The sequence below is a fragment of the Manacus candei genome, unplaced genomic scaffold (assembly GCF_025592945.1).
Source record: "Manacus candei isolate 608988 ecotype Guabito, Panama unplaced genomic scaffold, ASM2559294v1 h1tg000069l, whole genome shotgun sequence".
Taxonomy (NCBI): domain Eukaryota; kingdom Metazoa; phylum Chordata; class Aves; order Passeriformes; family Pipridae; genus Manacus; species Manacus candei.
In genome coordinates this window covers 3,820,723-3,837,351 of record NW_026138117.1, presented here as the reverse complement: position 1 = coordinate 3,837,351, position 16,629 = coordinate 3,820,723, and the positions used below count along the sequence as shown (strand labels likewise).

The following is a 16,629-nucleotide window of genomic DNA, read 5'->3' as shown; positions in this document are numbered from 1 at the left end:
GAGGGAAGAGCAGAATGTCATTTCCCTTGACTTCAGTAAGGCTTTTTGTAAGATCTCCTGTAACATCCTCAGGGACAAGCTGATGAAGTACAGGCAGGAGAGAGAGTGAGAAGTGGATTGAAAACTGCCTGGGCAGGCAGGCCCCGGAATGGTGGTCAGGGCACAAAGTCTATTAGAGGCCAGGCCCAAGTGGTGCCCACAGTCAGCACTAGGTCAGTCTTATTCATCATCTTTGTCAGTGACCTGGATGGTGGGGCAGGGCACCCTCAGCACGTTTGCTGATGACACAAGGTGGGCCGACATGACAGAGCAGGGGGTGCTGCTTCTGGAGACCAACAGGCTGCTGGAACCCTGTGAAGTTCAGCAAAGAGAAGTGCCAGGTTCTGCTCCCAGGGAGGAGCCACCCCCAGCACTGGGGGCCAGGTGCTGGAGAACAGCTCAGCATGTAAGGCCCTGGGGTTATCTGGGATGGCAAGAGTCCCTTGCACCAAAGGCAGCTGAGAGCCTCCGAGGATGCAGGGGAAACAACATCTCCAGGAAGCCAAGGGAAGATTGTTCCACTCTGCTCAGCACTGGCACGACACACCTGCAGTGCTGTGTCCAGTGCTGCTTCCTCAGTACAAGAGACCTGGACATACAAAGCAATCCCAACACAGGCCACAAAGGTGCCTAAGGGAGTGGAGCTTCTTCCATAATACCAGGAGAGGCTGAGAGCTGGGACTGTTCAGCCTTGGGAAGGCTGGGGGGATCTGATCCATGTATATAAACACTTGCATCGATTTGCAGATACATGTCTACATTATCTAAATCAAGTTATCTAAGTTTCCATTAGTTTCTAGTTTAGGTCTTTCCGAGTCCCATCTTTAAAAGACAGTTACGTAATGCTAAGTCAGGATAGTTGTAGTTATACTTTCTTTCTTTGTGATCCCTGTTCCAAGCCCTTAAATACAACAAGTCATCTGCTTCCTTAAGTCTTTTAGTGAAGGTATTTTACATATTTTATTAAGTTCCCCAGCAGGAAGCCACCAAAGCAGCACAGTCTTTTTCCCTGAGTTTTTACCTGTGGGAACAACACCCTTCCACCTTTGAGGAAACAATCAGGAATACATCGAGACCACAGTGTTTGACATCTATGTTTTTAAGAACTTTATTAGTGTAGTTTTCATGATTGCATAGTTTGCAAATGTTAACAATTAAATAAATGCAGTCTTCTCCCTCTGATAATTCTGTTCACCCAGCGACGGGAATTTGCACCACACACCAACCATATTGAAAACAACCTTTTCAATGGCAAGTTTGAAGTCTAACAAAAAAAAAAATTCTGGTAAATTAAATTCCATTTGCAAAGGAGGTGAGTTATTAAATGTTCCTTTGTAATGGAGTCCACACAATCCCAATTATAACATTCAGATTTTTCCAACAAAAAAAAGTAATCTAAGTGACAGAAGAAATCTGATCAAACTGCTTGTTGCAAGTTAAACTCTTGTGAACATCTTAAATGCTAAAAATCTCGGCTGTGTGAAAGATCCTTCTTGATTTTGTTTCAGTTTGTGCTTTTGAAGAGCGCTGGTTTTGCTCCTGTCACCATGAGCTGTAAGATACCCACAGACAGCCTGCATAAGAATACATCAAGCTGTCATCCAGCAGGACGGTAGAGGGGAAGGTAAGGTAGGAAAATGCTGGGATTCCAGGCTGACTCCTGGTCATGACAAACATCATCCAGTTCGGAGCTGGTTCAGTCCCACGGTGTCAGATGCCCCAGCAGCTCTGATGCAGCATCCCAAGGCGCAGCTCCCTGGCAGGCAGCTGTTCACAGGTACTGACACCGTCTGAGCAGCAGCTGGAGAAGAGATGCCAGCCCTGAACTCCTCCGGGAGTTGTGCCGTGCCAAACACCTGGAACGCTGACATCAGCACCCTGCACACGCTGCAGGGGGAAGTGCAGCCAGAGGAAGAGACGCCTTTGCTGGAATGCGCCTCCACCATTTTGCCAAGCAGAGAGAGGCAAGAGGGCCCCTCCTGGCCTTTCCACATCTGCCACAGCCCATGGAGTGAAACTGTGATTACTGAAGCAAACTGTAAAACAAATGGGCTACACTCTGTCCATCTCCTTTATTTGTGGCTCTGCATTATAATGATTACAGGTTGACTTCCATGAACTGTACAAGCAGTAAAAGGTGGGCAGCTATGCTTTACAACATTGTTTCACACAAAGCAAATACAGAGATATCCAACTGCCTAATTTTCTATTTAAAAAAATTTCTATAGGCACAAAGCAGAATGTTGGAAAAGAAAGTCAAGGGAAGAGGTATGCATAAATAAAGAAGTACTTCTTACATCAAAAATGTCCCGAGAATCACAAAGTCTGCAGAAGCTTGGTTAATCAAATACTGCAGTACTGCTCTCATCAGTAGAAAAGTGAAAGAGCTTTAGTTCTGTAATAAAAATTCAATTTATTTTATTTTGGAGAGAGGGAGGGACAAAGGGTGGAAGGAAGGTGTGAGAGAAGGAAGGGCAAACTTTAAAACAGCAGCCAGTATTAGGAAGGGCAGTAGGAGAGGTGAACAGGCACATTGGAACCATGGGAACATGTAAATTGACCACTGTCAAACCAGTGTAAATTTCTTGGTTTCTCATGGAAAACATTTTACCCACATATTTTCCTCCCAAACATATATCCAACACTGTCTTTAATATACGACTTTGTTGGTAACTTTTTTAGAACAGGAAGAGTGCATTTATTCCTGCCTCCCCGTTGCTGTAAAAAGTTATCTAGATGATTTCAAACACTTTCTTCAGTTCTACTATAAGCTGCCAGTCAGACTTCTGCATCTCATCCCTGAACCAGTCCTTCAGAGCATCGATGGACTGACGACTGATCTGTAACACACAAGACAATCTCATCAGAAACGCACATATGCAAGTGTATTAAAGGCAGTTTTAGTACATTGGAAACAATCTGAAGAAAGGGCATCAGTCTGCACAGCAGGCCAGCTCGTTCTGATCCCAGGTTTGCCACTGATCAGCTGTATGACCATCCCATTCATTTCCCTTCATTTCTCTTCTCATCACATCCCTTATGTGGTCTGTCTCTGCAGATGGACAGACAACTGGACCCTTATGCAGTAAGGCAAGAACTGGAGAGGTCTCCTGCTTCTACCAGGGCCCACAGGACCAGCACCCCCTCCCTGTCCCTATCCCAGGCCCTACTCACCCCTCATCTGTGGGCACATGCCCCCAGCATGTGTGTGGCAGAGGGTGTCTTAAAACATGGTGACTAAAGCAGTTGGGAGTGGGGAGAGCTGTGGCTTTGCATCCAACAGCAAAAGACTGAGCAAGTGATCATCTCCTCATCCAAGTCCAGTGTTCCAGAATTAGGGCAGCTATTTATTGCACGATTCCCAACACCAGTTGTGATGCTCTGGGGGACTGCTGAGCACCAGCTACGGACAATGGTTTGTGAACAGCGAGTGTAGCATTTTACCCTCTTGGGTGCTGGGAGCTACAAGGTATTTCAGCTGCAGCCCATCACTCCTTCCGGCCTCTCCAGGGACACCACCACAGACCTCAAACTAAGGCTACAGGGAACTCGGCTGAACCATGCCACACACATACTGCGTTCCAAGTGTCTGTCAGTCTCCAAGAGGAAGCTCCTTGCATGTTTTTTAGGCTTCATGCAACAGTTCCACTTCAAGCAAGCTGCCACTGTCCTAAGCCCTCTCCAAAAACAGAGATTGCTCTTACCTTACTGACGAGGATATCTGTTGCTTCAAAATGTCGTCCATACATTTTAGGTGATTCCCCAGGAATAGGTTCTATTTTCACACACACTTCTTGGCCTTTCTTTGCAACATCCACTGGTTTATGGTTTATTTCAATGCTTGTAACTATTCCAATTTCAACGAACTGTAATGCAATGAAGCAGCTGTAAGACACATCCACAAACCCCCTGTGCACAAATCCCTTCCCTAAACTCCCGTTCATACACACAGACTTGCTGCAGGAAGCACAGCACTGGTGGAGCTGCCGCCTCAGCGTGGGCAAAGCAAAACATGGCACAGCAAGTGCTTCGTACCGAAAGGGCAGCAACATCAACCACCCATAGCTCATCTGGGATATCAACTGGTTATCTCAAGGTGTGGGAGTTGTCATTCCTGGTAGCTAAGTAGGGGGGAAGTCAACTGTGCTCGTTACTCGAGCACAGCACTGGCAGTGGGGAAGGAGGACGGCTCTCAGGCAGGTACCTTCCAGCCACACTTCCTGTGTCCAGCTGCAGGGCTCAACTCTGCTGGCAGAGAGCAATTAGGTCCTTGATCCCCAGAGGAGAGATCTGATCTTCAAGTCTGAACCTCATCTCCTACCAGAAATCTGCACACTGGGGAAAGGCGCGCAAACATTCCACGGTGCCTCATCTCAGGAATTACCAGGTGGATCAAACATCCCCTGGGAAGAGGTGCTTACTTACATTTTTGCTGGGTACACACATGGGAGTCCCCTGCTTCACCTGGCCGGCCTCCACAACAACACCCATCACTATTGGGTCACGAGAGTTGAAAATGAACTGAGGGAGGATTTTCAACTTGCATGGAAACACTGCTATATGCCTGGAAGATGACAAGAAAAGGCACTTGGAAGGAGAGACTGGAACAGTGTATGTAGCATTAACAGCTCTGCCTTCTCCCACAATTCTTGGGCATTTATTCTGAGAGTGTCACTTGGGGAAAAAAATCAAGCAGGAAAAAAAAAAATCTCTTTTCCAAACTTGCTAATTCCAGTCAATAGCTGATCTTCAAGAACTACAGGGAACAATAATCAAGCATGGCTGGCATGGATTTTACTTTAACAGGCTTGGGCGCTCAACTTAGACCACGACTGAAGGAGTAGGAATTTTACAGTATAATAACAACTGCAGAAGAGCACAGGAATAGAAATACTGCTGCCTTAACCCATCACAAGGACTCAAAAAATTTCAAGATTTTTGTTTGTAAAGTGAACAAATACATTTAAATGCTGAATTATACCAACTCAAATTGGGATCAATATGAAATGAAATACATTTTAATTTATTTTGACTGTCTTAGTTTACTGAGGATCACCCAATGACACACGATTCCAAAAATTTATTTTGGGTCCCTATAAATCCTTAAATGATTGCATATTCATGTTACTGCAGTCAGAATGAAGCCCTCTACACTGGAATTGCATAAATATAAAACAATAGAATCCAAATCCCTTCAGTTTTATTTTCTTAGTCTGCAAGGCTAACCCATCTGTCAGCCAAGTATAGAAAGCAAACCTTAATAAAAACACTCCATGTTACATAACAGTTCCAGCTGAATCTTGTACCTGCTGCACAGCTTTCACAGCTCTCACCCTACTATGCCTAACCCAAATGTAAACAGTTAGTCTGGAGCGCTGAATTCTTGAAAATTTATAGTTCTACCCTCCCCTTCCTTCCCATCACTAAGTAATAACAAGGAAACAAGAGGTAAAATGCAGTTTCATGTATACTAAAATAAGCAACACACTTACTTGGGAAGCATCCAGAATATGATTGCTCATACTTACTTGAATTCCTCTTGTTTCTGTTTTTTGTAGTCTTGCCTATACTTTGTGAAGGCATCAAATAAATGATAAATTATTTCAGCACTAAAGATACGCACTCCTAAACTGTCAGCCATTTCCTGTGCATCACGTTCGATCCTCACGTCGAATGCCAGAATGACGGCATACCTGTGGGGAAGAGTGAGTCCAGCAGGTTACCAGACAGAGCACAGAACCAGAGCTAAGGAGGGCACTGGGCCTTCCTGCAGCACCACCGCACATTTATCAACAGTAAAGCAAAGTTACTTACTGTGGGTCATGCTCCAACATAACTGATGCCTTCATAACATCTTTTTTATGGACAGGACCTATATTAATTCCTGAATACTGTTGAAGAAAGCCACATAAATCCAGTCACTAAACTTGCCAAGTCAAAAGGAAACAGTGACTAAAACACAGAACCAACAACATCAGATACAGCACAGAAGTACTTACTGGCACTTCTGACGTTTTAAGAAATTCAAGTAATGCCTCTAAAGAGCCTAAAGTAGAAGCCTGGACATAAACACCTTTCTCTTCTAATTTGATTGCATTCAGTGTTTGCTTCAGTTCATGTATTAGTTCATCCTTTAGAAGAAAAAAAAAAATAAAAGAGAGAAAAAGGAAATTTTAGTTCTCTTGCTATTTATGCCTCAGGATACAAAATCTTCCTGTTCATGAGCTGGTGAAAGTATGTAACAGCCATACTGATAGGTCCCAACTCAGACTTGCAGTGTAAGTCATACAGAGCCCTGTGAAACACTGATTGTTTCTGGCATTAGAAAAGCCTGAGCTGAACTAGACCTGAGGATTTTGCAAGAAGGTGATCATATAAAACAGAGCAAACGCCCATCTTGGGAGTCTGCAGAATGCACATCGCTCTCCCCTGTCTGCTGGCAGGGCTGAGCAAACACTCCGTGTGTGCTGATGCCTGTGGCTGCCTGAGGATCAATAGGAAAAGCTGACTCCTAAAGCCATGAGCTGGAAAGGACCCTGAACTCTCTTTAGGCCTGGGTACAAAACACGATGCAAGAGCAGCAAGGCCATTTTGCTGCTTTCAGAGGAGTCAAAAATCACATTTTTCAGAGCCCATGCCTTTTAAACCCAAGCACTTCCATCTCTTCCTCTGGCAGATAAATGGGTGTTGCCATTTACTTGAGGCCACCACGGATCTACTTCTAGCAGTACACTTTATATACATTCTTGGATGTACCCAGCAACTAGGTCTGTGTTTGGACATCCAAAAAGTTTAACGTCCCTTTAGAGGCACAAATAAGTAGACAGAAGACTAAAGTAAAACTACGGTTAAAAGTAAAAGAAACCTTGTGTGTTAGTAATTTCAAAATAATTTTCTGCCTTTGGAGAACAGTAGCATCTCACCACAATTTTGGTTTTAGGATAGCTACATCCTCTCCACAACTTTTTAAGTCAGAAAAGAAATTACGTGAGTCTTAAATCAGCTTTGCAATTATGACAGTTTAAAGAACTCTACTAGCAGATACGTACCTAATATAATGTAATTGAATATATGCATAAATTACTACAAATACAAAATCAGTAATTAACAGTCAAACTATGCCATGATACTTGTTTTCACATCTCATTCTACCAGCAGAGGCACCCCAGCAAAATATCAGGGAAAAAGCTAATGGTCAAGACACTAAAGACATCTCATCACTAAAGCTTCATATGGGCACAAGGCTACAGCACGTTACAGCAGTTTTTAAAGGAACCAAAAAAGCCAGTTACTTGTGTACTGAGCTCTCAACATTTGAATGAGTTTCATCACCAGAGAACTCAAGTTACCCTCAGTGTGTTGTACTTCAGCATTAGCCACCTCACCTTGAGGACTGGGACTTCATCCTCTTTATAAGCTACAAGCAGTGGCAAACCAGCCAACGTTTTTTCCAAATCTTTCCCAAGAATCTTCACACCTTGAGCAGCAACAACCTCTTTGTGCTTCTCATATTGGTTCTGAAAAAGAGATTATACACACTAGCAAAGAGTTCAAGTCAATGGAGCACAGCAACACAACGCAGTGCTGAGCAGCTGAAGAAACTGCAACCCACAAGCACAGCCGAGAGCATGACACTGAAGTCCAGCACCTGCCATCTTTCATCAGTGACTGTCTCTGCTTTGCATTTGCATGTTCCTGTCTGCACGCTCCTCTCTCTTCAGATACTCCTGCACCACTGCTAAGAGGGGCAGGGCACAGGGAAATCCTCTAAAAACAGAGAACGGGGCCAAAGATAAACACAGGCTAGAAAAGTGCAGGCAGCAATAGGCAGCTACTCGCTAATAAACCCATAGCAAAGTGAGGGGAAGATGCCAACACCTCAACAAAAGCACTAAAGCTCAGCTGATACACAGCCCAAGTTCTTGTGCAGGAAGAGCTGTCTCGCTCTCCCACTGAAGGCCTGTTGTCCAGCATAGTTCCACGCTCAGTTTCCCAGGTGCTCCTCCCCATCCAGGGGAACCTTGAAGATCTCTCCACACTCAGGGCATGGCCCCAAGGCACGACAAAAACAGTTATTTCTGAAGATCTTTAAATCGATGGTGGAAGTATTTTCTGGTTTGTTTCTTCATTTCTTTTGTTTACATGTCCAATCCTTTTCTTATAACTGCAAGGCAGCTTCCTTCCTCAGGAAGCACTTTGTTCCTGCAAGCCTCTATTCTTTAGCCCTCCACCCCAAAATGTGGGTCTCATTTCAAGGATGACAATTCTGCACTAACAAGCTGTATCAAAATGCATTCTCACTGTCTGCTTCAAAAAAACCCAACAGCTACCCTGGATCTACTTGCCCAGCTCTAGTTCCCAAATCCAGTGTTCATCACAATGCTGATACCCTGTGCTCCATCTCCCACCAAAGGACAGAAAATCATCTGAAGATGTTGTTGATGGGAACCTGTTACGTTACGTTGCTATTCAGTCCCCCAAAAAACCCTGGAGTCCCTAGGAGTTTCACACACCAGTTTATCTTCTGCTTTCAAATAAAAGGAAGCAAATGGGTGGAAACGCTTTCAATTCATTCCTCATGGTAGAAGAACATTCACCAGCTTCCAACCAAGCAGAGAACAAAACCTAAGCATAAACATCCATTTCCCTTTTGTCCCTCTGTAGCCATTACCAAGGTATTACTGTAAAGCTGCGCTCCAGAGCAGGAAGCCTTAGATTTGCCAAGGCAACTGTCCCAGCCCACAGCCGATAAGCCGGCCAAGCGGAAAGAAGGGCTTGTCTTTCTACTTAAAGCAGGTCAAGAGGATCTTGCTTGGATTCCACCTCAGCACCAATACTGCATCCTTCAGCACCTCTGAGGCAACAACAATCTCCCAGCAGAAGGAGAACACCAACATCAACCCAGGGCCCCGCAATTATCAGTATTACTCACAAGAGTATCTACCTTTGCAGGATGGAACTAGATTAAACACCAAGGACTACAGCAGTCTGCAGGGACACTAGTTTTACACCTCTGAACCAAACCTTTAAGGCCTATCCTATTACATTCACCTAGGTTATCTGTATGGAGTTTTTTTGCCTTAAACAAAATCTGTCCAGATACTTTTAAGCAGGAAAAATCAGAGCAGCTCTTTTAATCATGTTTGAATTGTATGCATGAATCTTAATATATTTATCAATTTAATTATGGCCTTTTGTTTCTGTGTCACCTCCTTATTTCAGTGTCTCTCCTCAGGCTATTAAGACTAAGGCAGCAAAACTTCCAACAACTCTTAAAAATGCCAAGAGGCTACAGATTCTGCAGAAGTCCTGGTCACTGCCACTCACCAACCAACCCCAGAAACTCACTTGTTCGCTTCTCTCAAACCTAAGTGTATATTATTTTTGTTACTAAAAAAAGCATTTTCACTATTGATGTAACTTGAACTCAGAAGTCACTGTACCAGTACACTCCAGTTTCCATTTAAGATGGGTATCTCCCTCTCACATGCAGCCACATGCTCAAATCCCTTATTAAAGCATGCACATCCTAATCCTCACTGCAAGATAATTCCTTGATCCTTTTCTTTGCCACTATCGTAACAACACACACACCCCAATAGGTACATACAAGTACATTCACAGAAAAACACCAGATGTGTGCTGTCTTTCCCTTTAAGCCACCTTTAGATACTGCTAATATAGCTGAACTCTACTACATTCTCATTTTTCATAAAGCTTGATTTATTTTTTCCTGGTTTTAAATGCCAGTACACTAAAACCAGCTGCCATACCTTAACTCGTAGCTCCTTCATAGGAGGAGGTAGCAGAAGACCTCTAATCTGAGTCACTATAGGACCTTCTACTCCAGGAACAATAATGGTGTCTCCTTCTTTCAGGCGTCCATTAATCAGAATAACATCTATGGTAGTGCCCATGCCTGGCAGAGCTTTAACCTGAATGAAAGGGGAAAAAAGTTACTCCCTATTTAAGGACTTCAAACATACAATTTTTTACCAGAAAGAAAGAGGCAGGGAAGGGAGAAATTTCTGTATGAATTTCAAGGAAGAGCTGCTGAATTACCTCCATGACTTGAGCTCTCAGCTCCTGACACTCAGCCAGCCTCTTAGTCAGCATAGTTTGCGTGAGCTCCACAAGAAGAGCTATCAGGCTTCCCATGCCATCCCCTGTGTGAGCAGAGGTAGGTACAAGAGAAACAAAAGTGCGGGGATCCTTATTCTCATAAAACAAGGCAGCGTTCAAGCCCTGGAATCAGGATTAACAGTTACACAGGGAAAAACATATATGTACCAGTATTAACAGAAACATTCAACCCCAGTCAAGTACCACTGCATTTTTTAAAGGCCAATGTAAAAAACCAACACTGTTACTGACAGTATGCTATGGAACATGAATCCTCAATCCACACTTGGAAGCAGTGTGGGATAACTCTACAAAGCTAATTAGCCCATCTAGCTTCTACACAGCACTGTATGTCATCAACAAAAGAAGTTCCGAGAACTGATGTGATTCATACCCTGCCAGCATCCAAGGGAAAAAGAGGCAGATGAGATTCTCTTGGGCTATTCCCAAAAAGAAAAAGAACAGGGACATAAAACTTCATCTGCTATTCATGACTCCATTGACCATGCACAGCAATTAGCTACTTTTCTCCAAACTAACACTTTTAAGGATGAAGCAGTTAAAACGGATTAATGTAACAACAGTGGAGTTTGTTTTATGAGAGGTAAACACCAATGTGTCAGAGGAGATGCAACAGTTTTCTTTTCATATTCTAAGTTGTTTTGTGGAAGAGGGGAAAAAACAAAACAAAATAAAAAACATGCACAACACACAAACCACACCACCCACCCACCCCACTTACTATCACTTTTGTTAAGCAAAGAACCTTGAATATTCCAACCTACCTGTTTTGCAAATTCTACTATGATAGCTTTTGCACGTTCTTCGAATTCATCTTTCGTATTTTTCTTCTGCTTCTTTAAGGTGACAGCTACATCTGTGTCTGGACTTTTTTTCCAGTCATATAACCTATCAATCTTGAAAATACAGCAGTAGGTCATCTTATGCAGCTTACTAAAGGGCATCTTTATGCTTATGCCACATTATCGGTGAGAAATACTTTACCAACCAACTTAGCCAGCCATCTATCTGCTCCAGTAATCAAATTAAATCTTTTTTATTTGCTTTAGCTGCTATATTTAGCTCTGTTTGTGTATTTACCCAAAGTCAGACATCATTTTAGAATAGCAATACTACTTCAGGTTTTAAAAATTCAAGCTATAATAATCTAGGTTCATATGGAAAAGGTTTATATGCATTAATTACATCAAGTTTTATCTTAAACATTCAGAAGAAAGAGAGCCATGTATAGCTTCACAAAACACCCAAAACAACTCCAAAATTAAGAGGTGTTGGGTTTTTTCACCCAAAAAAGAGACTGTACTAGTTTTACATAGAACTTTTAAAACTTATTATTGAATTTGGACCATTTCCTGTGTTGCTACAGAAAAGGGACCACAGTGAGTTGTTCAAAAGACATGACTGTGTACTTAAGAAACACTCCCCTAAATAAGTTTCCAAAGCAGGACCGACTTACTCCAAGAAACTATTACATTTGTACAAAATCAAAATTACATCTTAAGAAAACAGATTATAACCTAGTCAAATAAATACAATTATAACTTGAAATGCAAGAACTTTCAGCTATTTAATCTCAGGTTCACTGTAGGCCTGTGACAGCGGTGAAACGTATTTGGGTCTTCATGTCTAACTGAGACTGAGCTCTCTACTATTCTGCCCTAAGGCCTTAACACCTCTCCATCCAGTAAGTTGTTTGGGTTCTTTTAAAAAAGTAGCTGTTTTCAGCAATGAGATAATGGCCTCCTTAACCACCTTCAATCTTAATACTCCTTTCATTGTTTGAAGTATACTGCAATTTTTACACTGCACATGAATAGTTCTGACGGTTCTCTGTCAGCATGTCAGATGGCTTCCAAAGTCATTGGACACGAGTAATTTCCACATATATAATTCATCTATATGTTCATATGAATTATATGTAATTCATCAAGTCATCACAAACAGGCAGCATAATTTCTCATGCACAGGATTTCTAAAAACAGGGCTGAAAGTAACTAGCTACTTTACCATTTAATATTGCAAAGCCCAAAACACTTTGCACCAGTGATCAATATTACTGCTCCAAGGGCTTAAAGTCAGCTTGTCTTCAAGTCAAACTAACAAGTAGCAGTGGCTAAAATGAAGTGTGACTTTTCAACTTGAAGCTTGTGTGTGAATTTTATCAGAAAATGTACAAAAATCCATATAAGGGAAAAGAAAAAAAACACAACTAAAGTACAACTTCCAGAAGTGTGAATCATATACAGAAGTTACATAAGGTAAACAAAATTCATCAGTAAGGATTCCAAGAAGAACTGACTGTTCTGCAAAGCTCCTGTAAAGCCGTTGTGGTATCAAGGACACAAAAATTACAAACACAGGATCCTAGAACCACCACTTCAGACTTGACACAAAAAATTCCAGTTCAAGGAAGAAAACAGACAATTGTCAAATGCCAGATACACTTTTAGTATAGAGAAAGTGTATATACACTATTAGAATAAAAAAGCTATCCTACCTTGTTGAGCGCTACTATAAAGGGGCATTTCTTTGATTTCAACAGATTTAGTGATTCAATTGTCTGTGGCTCCAAACCATGCATGATGTCAACTACAAGTATAGCAATATCACAAAGTGAGCTTCCTCTATTTCTTAGATTGCTGTGGCAAAAGCAGGAAAAAAAATCAGTAATGTAGCAACAGAATTTTAATAAAAACACCAAGTACAATGTCAAACTTCCACTGACAAACAAAAAGCTAAAGCTGATCAAGTAGTTATTTCCCCTCAAAAATGGAAACTATATAAAAAAAGTGTTCAAATGACACTTTGCAAATTTAATAGAATTTATTAAGGTATGTGTAAGCAAAAATAAGAAACTATTATTCTCCCAATAGTTCTCATATTATTATATATTTTTATCATGTAAGACATGTTCTGATCATTTCCTGAGCGAGAATTAGGACAGTTAAAGTGAAATACAGGAGTGCAAAATCTGAACAAGACCTTTTTTTTTTACAATGCTACATAAGCACTACGTATACAATGTTATATTTTTTAAACAATATAAACAGACTATCACATCTTTGGTGCCAAACAAAACCTGGCTAGAAGATGGAAGAACTGTAAGTGGTAAGATGCCAAGGTACTGATCTGGACATTACCAAGTGTCCCACAACATGGCATTTCAGTGCTTGCAGAAGTTTATACTTAACTCTTAATCTTTCTGTTTGGAGATTTCGTCCCAGTGAGCTCAGTTATGCATGCCACGTTTTAACCTTAAAGCTGATTCAGTGGCTTGCCTGCATGCCACTGGTGTTCCCAGACAGTATCTGATGTCTGCTAAGACTCAGATGATTTGTGCAATTAGTAACTCCCGGTCTTACCAACTCAGTTACCTTAACATTGACACTATGAACCGGAGATTAGGACAGAAGTTTTAATTTTTCATAGCAGAGTACTTAGGTCACCTGAAATCCTCACCTTTCCTTCTCCAGCTAGCTTCCTGCTTCTGTCTTTCCTCTCAGTACACTAACTATTTATTTACATGCTTTTTCAGATATTCATGGCTCAACTGGCACGAAGACAGAAAATTAATCAGCTATAAAAGGCCAGCAATTAACCAGATATAAAAAGCACCTGCAAATGAAGCAAATCCACTTATTCCTTCTCTTTATAGTTTGGTTTTGTTCGGCTTTTTTTCAAGTGAGGACTAACACAATGAATTAGGCAAAAACCTCGCACTTTGTTAAAAATATGTTTTAGTTGTCACTTCTGATAAGTACAACATTGTGAGAAAACGTTACCTGAAAGACTCATGTCCTGGAGTGTCAATTATCAGCATGCCTGGAATTTTTATGTTCTCTCTGTCAAACTAACATTTCAAAATATTAGTTCTCTTATAGAGATTGCACAAGAATTAAAACAAACAAAATAAGAGCTGGCAACAGTACTGATAGCCTGCACTTCAAAAATCCAGACACATATATTAAGAAAGGCCAGCACTCTTCATAAACCAAATCAGCCAAAGTTCATTTCAATATTAAAGTAGCACATTCCCCTAGGTATCAAGTGGCCATAAGCTAAAACCTGTAAGACAAGGCAGCCTACAGGGTAGTGAGATTTATCATCCTTGTCTTGATTATTTTCTCCTCTCCCCTCACTTTACATATTTAATACACTGAAAAAATCTTGGAAAAAGCCATCACTACTAAGGCTTTTCAGTCAGCTGCTGCCACAAGCAAAATAGGATATAGTACCAAAACAAGCAATACAGAACAGTTGCTATTTCTGTAACACAAAAATGAATCACCCAGGTACTGGCCCAATTCCAGCACATACAGCAAATGGTAAGTTTAACAGAAAATATACTCAGTAGATTTCAAAAAGTCTCAATTTACAATCAAAATAATGACAAATAAGCAGTCTATGGACATATATGCACTGTCCAGAACAGAGTAACCAGTATTTGCATATTTTTCTGCAGAAAGGACAATGCATTAATTGAAACCAAATGTATCAACTAAAATGAAAAATGATACAGCCTCCTCTTTGGTGGGGGAAGGATAAGAATTTAAAAAATAAAAAAAAAAAATTAGAGATGGGGGATAAGGACATCTGTCCATGTCAGGAAATCTCACACGACCTTAATTAGTTTACATTTCATATTTAAGAAACAGTTGTTGAAGTGCTGCAACTTACATTTTTCACCATCTTGGTTTGCTCATTAATAGCTTCAAGGGGAACATTAGTTGCACCAATCTGCTGAGTGATACCACCAGCCTCACTGTCCTGCACGTGAGTGTGGCGAAGCTAAAGACAAAAAATAGACCAGAAATACTTACATGTAAGAGACTGAAGTTCTCTGAGCACATTTTAATTATTTCTGTCTTCAACCAAAAAAAACACATGCATAAACACGACACACAGCAGTGCCTTCACACTCCACACCTTACCTTATCTAAAATTTTGGTCTTGCCCGTGTCTACGTGCCCCAGGACACAGATAACTGGCGCTCTGAGCTTTTCAGTGTTCATATTTTTGCTGTTTTCAGCTCGGCGCTTCTATATAAAAGACACAAAAATTGGTAAGCATAAACCAGAAGCCACACCTCACCTCTTGACTTGATTACATACATACAAACACGTTGCTAACTGCAGGACTTACATTTTCAAGGCAATTCAAGGTCTGCCATCCCTCTTTTGGCAAATCAAAAATTTTCAACTAACAGATAAGTTCTTGTTTGGTTGGTTTTGGTTACAGTCTAGCAGTCTAAGTTATTATATCCACTAACATGTAGCTTTGTTGATGGTGCATTCTGAAGAAGTATCTCGGGTGAAGAAACCAAGAACATCAGCAGCCACAAAAGTGTTGAACAGTTTAAACACACCTTTTAAAACTTGGAAATATCTACTTGTAATGATAGAAGCCTCTTTCTCCAGGAGGGAGAGAGGTGGAGAGGAACAACACTGAAGTTGTCATTTTTGTGGTCAAGTTGCCTAAAAGCAAATACTTCATCTTCAGATGAAACCAGGTGTTTTTTTCTTAATTAACACAATTTCTGAACCTGCCTAAACATTAGTCCTGACATGGCCATCATTTTGACAAATTTGACAAAAAGGCTTTTCAATTAACTGAAAATTAAGTTGTTTCTTATACAACACAAGAGTCCGACTGTATCTCAATACCTCAATTCTCCGTTTAGCTTTGTCATAAGCACGCTCTTCCTTAGTGCGGTCATCGTCAGAGTCGTACTCAGAATCAGAGCTGATTTCCTTGCTGGTCTTTTTTTCCATAGATTGTTTTCCAATAGCTTGGGAGTCTGCCTCTCTCTCATCTGAAGTCTTTTCATCCTCATCTTCACTGCCTTCACTGTCTTCAGATTCTTCACTCTCTTCTTCCTCTTCCTCCTCCTCATCTTCTTCCTCCTCTTCCTCATCCACTTCATTTTGTTCTTTGACTTCAATGTGAACAGGTTTGCTCTCTGTCAAAAAAAAATTGAAGTAAAAATTCTCTATTAAATTCATAGCTGTGGGGGAGATGGTAACAAGAAGTAAAAAGAGAGACTACTCCAGAAGAGTGAGGACAGAGTAGGTACTACACTAAGTGCTTGTCAAGATAATTTTTCAACTTGCAGTGTAAAAGTGTTTCATGTTTAGAGCTGCTGACTTGTGTTTAGAATTCAGGCAAGCAGAGCGAGTTTGGGCTGGGGGAAAGAATGATATCAGCACATTTATACTTGACTTTACTTGCAGATACTCAGACAAAATGACATCCTTTAAAGCTGTATGCACTTCATAAAGGAATGAATGCACCAACACCTTTAAAAAGAAAGCCAAAATACTCCAAATTCATTCCTATATGGGTTCTGCATGCTACTGATCAGGAACACACATTTAAGCAGACGTAACAATTAGAACAAATGATCTCTCCTACACCTATAAAAGAATCTCATCTTAACATTTTCTTAGA

At 41.1% G+C, this 16,629-nt stretch overlaps 2 protein-coding genes across 4 annotated transcripts in view; one reads left to right on the top strand and one right to left on the bottom strand.

Annotated features, from left to right (window-relative positions):
• Positions 1–13,801, top strand: part of REV1 (REV1 DNA directed polymerase) — a 72,113-nt gene extending 58,312 nt beyond the window's left edge. For all 3 annotated transcript variants that reach the window (XM_051806785.1, XM_051806782.1, XM_051806787.1), the window contains one exon: positions 13,718–13,801. In XM_051806785.1, coding sequence (XP_051662745.1) covers positions 13,718–13,765 — 48 coding nt within the window. In that variant the 3' untranslated portion in view covers positions 13,766–13,801. The remainder of the gene's footprint in view (positions 1–13,717) is intronic.
• EIF5B (eukaryotic translation initiation factor 5B) overlaps positions 1,123–16,629 on the bottom strand; it is a 36,567-nt gene continuing 21,060 nt past the window's right edge. The window contains exons 10-24 of the mRNA XM_051806790.1: positions 15,846–16,141; positions 15,114–15,221; positions 14,860–14,970; positions 13,965–14,032; positions 12,680–12,821; positions 10,947–11,078; positions 10,102–10,284; positions 9,813–9,974; positions 7,425–7,556; positions 6,039–6,170; positions 5,854–5,930; positions 5,568–5,732; positions 4,465–4,603; positions 3,744–3,905; positions 1,123–2,879 (exon numbers count right to left, since the gene is read on the bottom strand). Of these exons, the coding sequence (XP_051662750.1) occupies positions 2,772–2,879; positions 3,744–3,905; positions 4,465–4,603; positions 5,568–5,732; positions 5,854–5,930; positions 6,039–6,170; positions 7,425–7,556; positions 9,813–9,974; positions 10,102–10,284; positions 10,947–11,078; positions 12,680–12,821; positions 13,965–14,032; positions 14,860–14,970; positions 15,114–15,221; positions 15,846–16,141 (2,117 nt within the window). The 3' untranslated portion in view covers positions 1,123–2,771. The remainder of the gene's footprint in view (positions 2,880–3,743; positions 3,906–4,464; positions 4,604–5,567; positions 5,733–5,853; positions 5,931–6,038; positions 6,171–7,424; positions 7,557–9,812; positions 9,975–10,101; positions 10,285–10,946; positions 11,079–12,679; positions 12,822–13,964; positions 14,033–14,859; positions 14,971–15,113; positions 15,222–15,845; positions 16,142–16,629) is intronic.